This window comes from Berghia stephanieae, chromosome 8 (genome assembly GCF_034508935.2).
Source record: "Berghia stephanieae isolate SIO BIC M18660-M18661 chromosome 8, UCSD_Bste_1.3, whole genome shotgun sequence".
Taxonomy (NCBI): domain Eukaryota; kingdom Metazoa; phylum Mollusca; class Gastropoda; order Nudibranchia; family Aeolidiidae; genus Berghia; species Berghia stephanieae.
Window position 1 is genome coordinate 36,233,441 of NC_088367.1, and position 9,632 is coordinate 36,243,072.

Below are 9,632 nucleotides of genomic sequence, written 5' to 3' on the forward strand. Positions count from 1 at the left end.
GTGGCAGAAATGAGGATGTTGAGATGGTCATTTGACTGGACAAGAAAAGATAAAGTGAGAAATGAACGAATTCGAAGGTTGACTGAAGTGAAGAATGTATCAATAAAGATGAGAGAAGATAGATTGAAATGGTTCGGACATATAAAGAGTCGAGAGAGGGAGTACGTGGGAAGGAAAGAATTGTATTTACAATTAGCGGGAAAGTGGAAAGAGGGACGCCCAAAGACTACATGGTTGATAAGGAAAAGGACGATATGAAAGAACTGGGTCTGGAGGAAGATGATGCTCTGAATCGAGATGATGGAGATATGACATTCATTATCGTAACCATGCAAAATGCGGGATAAGTTGAATGAAGAATAATTAAATTCTACAAAAATGCATATTGGTTGCTGATGTGAATAAATCTATTTTATTCTTTTCTCTTAAGTTTTTCTGACAACATAACTTTTGAACCATTGTGCTAACAGTCCTATACAACAACAACAACAAAATCCCATGAGTCTATAAACTAGATAATGCTTTTTCTTGAAAAGTCTGCCTATACACTGCATTTTTCTTTTTAAAGAAAAGCCAAAAAAGCCTGTTTGCTTCAACAGTTGAGTTTGTGACTGCTTGCATGAGAGTATGTGTTTGAGAGTGAGAGCAAGTAGTAGTAGAAGTAGTAGTAGTAGTAGTAGTAGTAGTAGTAGTAGTAGTAGTAGTAGTAGTAGTAGTAGTAGTAGTAGTAGTAGTAGTAGTAGTTGTTGTTGTTGTTGTTGTAGTGGTGGTGGTGGTGGTGGTAATAGTAGTACAAGCTTTTTGTTTTCAACAACACATACAAATATAATACATATTTCATACCATGACGTTAATCTTTTAACAATTTGGGAGAAGTTTTTGTCAGATGAAATGTAGAACTAACAAGTACAAATCATCATCAGCAATAAAAATGTTGAATATTTCATATGTTACAGCAAAACCAAGGACTGATGTGTTGACTGATTGACTGATTAATTTATTTAATGTTAGATTAATTGACCAGGTGATAATGATGATAATATTTGGTGTCGAATAGCCACAAATTGAAAACGAAATGCACCTGTGTATGGTGTGTATATCGCACGCGTGATAGAAAGAGAGGAAGAAAGAGAGAGAGAGAGAGAGAGAGAGAGAGAGAGAGAGAGAGAGAGATAGAGGGAGGGAGAATAAATAGGAGTGAAATATCTGTTCAATGTTATAGTTATCTTATAACGTTATAACAAGTGTAACTAAATGACAAATTGTCATATTTATGGACAATAAAAATCAATTATTATTATTATTATTATTATTATTATTATTATTATTATTATTATTATTATTATTATTATTATTATTATTATTATTATTATTATTACATGCAAAGAAAGCTTAGAATCTTAGCTACCCATCGTACTATTTTTCCATATAATCGCAACTACGGGTTTCATAAAACGCCGAACTAGTTGGCGCGTCAGCGAATAATCCCTGTGATTTTGTTTGGCACCATTGACAAATATCCACCAGTAACTCCAAATCTTTGTTGTAACGGTGTCCTTTCAGATACTTCTTGAGCTGGAGGAACCAATAATAGTCATATGGGGCAAGATCCTGACTATATGCAGGTACTTTCGGGTCGAAAGCTCGGACCGAATTAAAGCGTCTTGGCTTTGACGATTAGAGTGTGTTCGCGTATTGCCATGCTGGAATATCGAATCTCTACCACCCCGAACACGTGCTAGTCAATTTATGAGGTATTGTAGAGTTAAAACATATTGTTCAGAGTTCACTGTTTACCCTTGTTCAAGAAATGTCATGTGAACTATGCCTTCCATGTCCCAGAAAATGGTTAACAGGACGTTTCTTTCAGAAACAATCTTTGAATTTCCTTGGGTTTGAAGAAGATTTATGTCTGTACTCCATTGACTACAACAAGATATGAAGTGAATAGAAAAGTGCCAGAAGACAATAGAGAATAAAAATTTTTTGCGGCGGTGGTGGGGTTTGAACCTGCGACCTTATTGGTACGACAACTCCGCCTGGCAGGTGAGAGCGTGGCTCTACCGTGTGAGCTATCCACGAACACACTAAATATTCGTTTCAAACCCAAAGTCATTACTAGATCCCTCTCTCACCCACTTCTTGAGACCGCCGATTCGTTCGTACACCACCATCGCGAATAATTTTGACCAGCAGTTAAGCTTAATAGCCAATATTCTCAACACAAACATATAACATAGAAACGATTGAGACATTGAGTATGCTCCGGTGTATGGGGTGAATTTTTAATTCAGAAAAGTGAGTGGAGCAGGCACTTATGTTGGTAACAACAAGATATGAAGTGAATAGAAAAGTGCCAGAAGACAATAGAGAATAAAAATTTTTTTGCGGCGGTGGTGGGGTTTGAACCTGCGACCTTATTGGTACGACAACTCCGCCTGGCAGGTGAGAGCGTGGCTCTACCGTGTGAGCTATCCACGAACACACTAAATATTCGTTTCAAACCCAAAGTCATTACTAGATCCCTCTCTCACCCACTTCTTGAGACCGCCGATTCGTTCGTACACCACCATCGCGAATAATTTTGACCAGCAGTTAAGCTTAATAGCCAATATTCTCAACACAAACATATAACATAGAAACGATTGAGACATTGAGTATGCTCCGGTGTATGGGGTGAATTTTTAATTCAGAAAAGTGAGTGGAGCAGGCACTTATGTTGGTAACAACAAGATATGAAGTGAATAGAAAAGTGCCAGAAGACAATAGAGAATAAAAATTTTTTCGGCGGTGTGGGGTTTGAAACCTGCGACCTTATTGGTACGACAACTCCGCCTGGCAGGTGAGAGCGTGGCTCTACCCGATCGGAAAATTTGCCACAAACACATAAATATTCTCAAACCCAAACATATAACATGCAACACTTCAGACTAGTTATGCTCCGTGATGGTGATTTTAACACCACAACGGAATAATGACACATGTTGTATAAATAGCCAATATCCGAAAAAAAATCAGCATAGAAATGAGAAAAAAATTTTTGGCGTGTCGGGTGTATGCGGTAATTTTAATCAAAACGCTGCAGTGAGACGGGCTCACCTGTGATTGCTAACAACAATATAAAGTGAATAGTAAAGCCCAAAGATCAATAGACAACTCAAAAACTTTTTGGGCGGATGGTGGTTTTGAACGCACCATCGTCTGAATACATTTTAACCACGCCTGCTTATGAAGCGTTGCTCACCAAACTATCACAACAAACATAACATTGTATCAAACCCAAAGTGCAGTAATTTTAATCTCAAACTCCAGCTACTTGCACTTAGTCGGTTCTCCGTACTACAACATACGCGAAAATTTGCCAGCAGTATAAGCTAAAAATTTTTGCAGCTGAGCGTATAACTAGAAACCCGATTGATACATCATATGCTCCTGGCAGTATGGGTGATTTAATCGAGTGAGTGAGCAGGCACTTATGTTGGTAACAACAAGATATGAAGTAATAGAAAAGTGCCAGAAGACAATAGAGAATAAAAATTTTTTGCGGCGGTGGTGGGGTTTGAACCTGCACCTAAATGTACGACAACTCCGCCTGGCAGGTGAGAGCGTGGCTCTACCGTGTGAGCTATCCACGAACACACTAAATATTCGTTTCAAACCCAAAGTCATTACTAGATCCCTCTCTAACCCACTTCTTGAGACGCCGATTCGTTCGTACACCACCATCGCGAATAATTTTGACCAGCAGTTAAGCTTAATAGCCAATATTCTCAACACAACATATAACATGAAACGATTGAGACATTGAGTATGCTCCGGTGTATGGGGTGAATTTTTAATTCAGAAAAGTAGTGGAGCAGCACTTATGTTGGTAACAACAAGATATGAAGTGAATAGAAAAGTGCCAGAAGACAATGAGAATAAAATTTTTTGCGGCGGTGGTGGGTTGAACCTGCGACCTTATGTACGACAACTCCGCCTGGCAGGTGAGAGCGTGGCTCTACCTGGACCTATGGACACACTAACTTCGTTTAACCAAGTCATTACTAGATCCTCTCACCCACTTCTTAGACCCCGTCTTCGTAACCACTCTCGCAATATTTGACCAGCAGTGTTAATACCTCAATATTTACCAACATATAATAGAAATATTGAACATATATACTGAGGTATGGTGATTTTCAGTTGAAGAGTGATGTTACAGAAATGTTGGTACAAGATAAGTGTAAAAAAAGTGCAGAAGCAATAGAAATAAAAATTTTTAAGCGGCGTGGTGGGTTTGAACCGCGACCTTATTGGTACAGACAACTCCGCCTGGCAGGTGAGAGCGTGGCTCTACCGTGTGAGCTATCCACGAACACACTAAATATTCGTTTCAAACCCAAAGTCATTACTAGATCCCTCTCTCACCCACTTCTTGAGACGCCGATTCGTTCGTACACCACCATCGCGAATAATTTTGACCAGCAGTTAAGCTTAATAGCCAATATTCTCAACACAAACATATAACATAGAAACGATTGAGACATTGAGTATGCTCCGGTGTATGGGGTGAATTTTTAATTCAGAAAAGTGAGTGGAGCAGGCACTTATGTTGGTAACAACAAGATATGAAGTGAATAGAAAAGTGCCAGAAGACAATAGAGAATAAAAATTTTTTGCGGCGGTGGTGGGGTTTGAACCTGCGACCTTATTGGTACGACAACTCCGCCTGGCAGGTGAGAGCGTGGCTCTACCGTGTGAGCTATCCACGAACACACTAAATATTCGTTTCAAACCCAAAGTCATTACTAGATCCCTCTCTCACCCACTTCTTGAGACCGCCGATTCGTTCGTACACCACCATCGCGAATAATTTTGACCAGCAGTTAAGCTTAATAGCCAATATTCTCAACACAAACATATAACATAGAAACGATTGAGACTTGAGTATGCTCCGGTGTATGGGGTGAATTTTTAATTCAGAAAAGTGAGTGGAGCAGGCACTTATGTTGGTAACAACAAGATATGAAGTGAATAGAAAAGTGCCAGAAGACAATAGAGAATAAAAATTTTTTGCGGCGGTGGTGGGGTTTGAACCTGCGACCTTATTGGTACGACAACTCCGCCTGGCAGGTGAGAGCGTGGCTCTACCGTGTGAGCTATCCACGAACACACTAAATATTCGTTTCAAACCCAAAGTCATTACTAGATCCCTCTCTCACCACTTCTTGAGACCGCCGATTCGTTCGTACACCACCATCGCGAATAATTTTGACCAGCAGTTAAGCTTAATAGCCAATATTCTCAACACAACATATAACATAGAAACGATTGAGACATTGAGTATGCTCCGGTGTATGGGGTGAATTTTAATTCAGAAAAGTGAGTGGAGCAGGCACTTATGTTGGTAACAACAAGATATGAAGTGAATAGAAAAGTGCCAGAAGACAATAGAGAATAAAAATTTTTTGCGGCGGTGGTGGGTTTGAACCTGCGACCTTATTGGTACGACAACTCCGCCTGTCAAACCCCACCACCGCCGCAAAAAATTTTTATTCTCTATTGTCTTCTGGCACTTTTCTATTCACTTCATATCTTGTTGTTACCAACATAAGTGCTGCTCCACTCACTTTTCTGAATTAAAAATTCACCCCATACACCGGAGCATACTCAATGTCTCAATCGTTTCTATGTTATATGTTTGTGTTGAGAATATTGGCTATTAAGCTTAACTGCTGGTCAAAATTATTCGCGATGGTGGTGTACGAACGAATCGGCGGTCTCAAGAAGTGGTGAGAGAAGGGAATCTAGTATGACTTTGGGTTTGAAACGAATATTTAGTGTGTTCGTGATAGCTCACACGGTAGCACGCTCTCACCTGCCAGGCGGTTGTCGTACCAATAAGTCGCAGGTTCAAACCCCACCACCGCCGCAAAAAATTTTTATTCTTATTGTCTTCTGGCACTTTTCTATTCACTTCATATCTTGTTGTTACCAACATAAGTGCCTGCTCCACTCACTTTTCTGAATTAAAAATTCACCCATACACCGGAGCATACTCAATGTCTCAATCGTTTCTATGTTATATGTTTGTGTTGAGAATATTGGCTATTAAGCTTAACTGCTGGTCAAAATTATTCGCGATGGTGGTGTACGAACGAATCGGCGGTCTCAAGAAGTGGGTGAGAGAGGATCTAGGTGATCTAGTAATGACTTTGGGTTTGAAACGAATATTTAGTGTGTTCGTGGATAGCTCACACGTAGAGCCACGCTCTCACCTGCCAGGCGGAGTTGTCGTACCAATAAGGTCGCAGGTTCAAACCCCACCACCGCCGCAAAAAATTTTTATTCTCTATTGTCTTCTGGCACTTTTCTATTCACTTCATATTGTTGTTACCAACATAAGTGCCTGCTCCACTCACTTTTCTGAATTAAAAATTCACCCATACACCGGAGCATACTCAATGTCTCAATCGTTTCTATGTTATATGTTTGTGTTGAGAATATTGGCTATTAAGCTTAACTGCTGGTCAAATTATTCGCGATGGTGGTGTACGAACGAATCGGCGGTTCAAGAAGTGGGTGAGAGAGGGATCTAGTAATGACTTTGGGTTTGAAACGAATATTTAGTGTGTTCGTGGATAGCTCACACGGTAGAGCCACGCTCTCACCTGCCAGGCGGAGTTGTCGTACCAATAAGGTCGCAGGTTCAAACCCCACCACCGCCGCAAAAAATTTTTATTCTCTATTGTCTTCTGGCACTTTTCTATTCACTTCATATCTTGTTGTTACCAACATAAGTGCCTGCTCCACTCACTTTTCTGAATTAAAAATTCACCCCATACACCGGAGCATACTCAATGTCTCAATCGTTTCTATGTTATATGTTTGTGTTGAGAATATTGGCTATTAAGCTTAACTGCTGGTCAAAATTATTCGCGATGGTGGTGTACGAACGAATCGGCGGTCTCAAGAAGTGGGTGAGAGAGGGATCTAGTAATGACTTTGGGTTTGAAACGAATATTTAGTGTGTTCGTGGATAGCTCACACGGTAGAGCCACGCTCTCACCTGCCAGGCGGAGTTGTCGTACCAATAAGGTCGCAGGTTCAAACCCCACCACCGCCGCAAAAAATTTTTATTCTCTATTGTCTTCTGGCACTTTTCTATTCACTTCATATCTTGTTGTTACCAACATAAGTGCCTGCTCCACTCACTTTTCTGAATTAAAAATTTACTCCATTGACTGCACGTTGGTGTCCGGGTCTTAGTGGTGGACGCATATCCACGACTAGTCACAATTTTCTGCAGCATGCTCCTGTTGTTAGAGATCCAATAACAGAGCGGTGTACATTAGGTATCACCATTTTCTCAACAGAGTTGTCTTAGCAGGGTTGTGACGTCACTGAGCACAAATGACGTCAAATGAATTTATTATTGCACATGAGTGTATGGTTTGAGAGTGCGTGTGTGAAGATTCGATTGTACATGAAATACGTTTTGATTTATGGGCAAACGGTACTTATATATCAGCCAACCTCGTACATTGTGACAAATCATACACACTTCCTCAGATCGTTGTTATACTCAATATATATACTGGTATATATATATAGGTCAGCCAGGTAATAATAATTTTTAAAAAGCAATAATCCGATTTTCCACCAACACAAAAAAAAAAAACGTTTTGCGAATTATGCGGCGGAGACACGCGGAAGTCAAAATTATACCACCCCGGATGAGGTGTCGGTTTCCTGGAGGGACATATATAAGCATCTTCTCTGTTCTTGTTGGTCTAAATTAGGAACCGCAAAATCGGTTCCATGATTTTACAATGACCGCTAATTGAAAATTCCGAAAAAGCTTGAGAACCACTGCCTTTAACGCTCATTTGTATTAAAACTGGACTATAATGCAGCTCTGTGGTGTTCTGATATTTCACTTGGCCTCTGACGTGTAGGTCTCTGACTTGAGTCCGGCTGAAATAGTGCAAAGTTGAGTCCTTGGAAAAGGCTCTTTTCTCACATCATCTCGCCACATTCAAGTGTAAAATAAGTACCTGGCGGGTTACAGCACTGTCTCTATCGAAAAAAAAAGAAAATAATAAAATAACGTCTTACAGATCATGTCTTGTTGTACATGTCGGTTGGTCTCGAACCTCTGGCAAAACGCTCTGAGCACATTTAATGGATACTCGTATTGCGCAACATGTAAAACATACGTAAGTTCACAAGCTGACTATTAGTATTAAAATTTTGAGGCTCTTGATTACGTTTTCTTATGTTATGAAAAAAAAAAATCTTTTCCGAACCCAGAAAGAAAACCTCTAATTAATCACCTGTGTTTTTCCTATAATATGGACTTGACTACTAATCTTGTCATCTTCTCTCCCACAACACATTGTTAAAAGTGACATTTATGATCGAAATCAAAGCCGTGTGAGTTCACACTTTTTTACCATGTCCATCAATCCACAATCCCACTACTATCCTAAAACGAAGGCTTCAACATGCGTTAAAACTACCTGGATTTAAGTTGAAAGTCAAAATTTAAGATGGTAGCTTTTGATGCCACCTTAATCAATATATCATTTTACGCCTGTTTATAGCTTTTAACGCACCTGCTGCTTATAAATAATATTCATGGAAGATTTACTGTTCATTATAACTATGATGTTGTTTTGTGTGATTTGAAGTAGTGATTGTGTATATAGACATAAACACTGGTACTGGGAAAAGGACATTAACATTTTCCCTTCACAAGACAAGATTATTTCACACAACTAAGACAATCGATGTCACTAGAAGCAGGGAAAATGTTCAGTAATATCATCTACTGTGTGGGAATTGTGTTGATTACTACAAGATCCTGTTTTGCCTATATAGAAACCAGTAATGGAAGTAAGATTGATATACTATAATATTAGAAATAATATAATGCAATTTATTTCACTTTTTCCATATATTTTTATCTCCTTTTTATAACATTTAACACACACAAACACACACACAGACACACTCATATATATATATATATATATATATATATATATATATATATATATATATATGTATATATGTGTGTGTGTATGTGTATGTGTGAGTGTGTGTTTGTGTGTGTGTGTGTGTGTGTGTGTGTATCTACGAATATATTATATACTAGTAGCAGCAGCAGCAGCAGTAGTAGTAGTAGCAGTAGTAGTAGTAGTAGTAGTAGTAGTAGTAGTAGTAGTAGTAGTAGTAGTAGTATTAGTAGTAGTAGTAGTAGTAGTAGTATTAGTAGTAGTAGTAGTAGTAGTAGTAGTATTAGTAGTAGTAGTAACAACAACAACAACAAAATAATAATAAAGAGAATAGTAATAATAATAATAATAATAATAATAATAATAATAATAATAATAATAATAATAATAATAATAATAATAATAATAATAATAATAATAATAATAATAATATAATAATCATAATCATAATCATAATAATAAAAATATAATAATAATGAATAATAATAATAATAATAATAATAATAATAATAATAATAATAATAATAATAATAATAATAATGATAATAATAATAATAATAATAATAAAATAATAATAATAATAATAATAATAATAATAATAATAATAATAATAATAATAATAATAATAAT

General features: G+C 37.8%; 1 protein-coding gene across 1 annotated transcript in view; it reads left to right on the forward strand.

Annotated features, from left to right (window-relative positions):
* The first annotated feature begins 8,660 nt into the window (after window positions 1-8,660).
* Window positions 8,661-9,632, forward strand: part of LOC144977841 (uncharacterized) — a 73,762-nt gene continuing 72,790 nt past the window's right edge. The window contains exon 1 of the mRNA XM_078923248.1: window positions 8,661-8,880. Within this exon, the coding sequence (XP_078779374.1) occupies window positions 8,775-8,880 (106 nt within the window). The 5' untranslated portion in view covers window positions 8,661-8,774. The remainder of the gene's footprint in view (window positions 8,881-9,632) is intronic.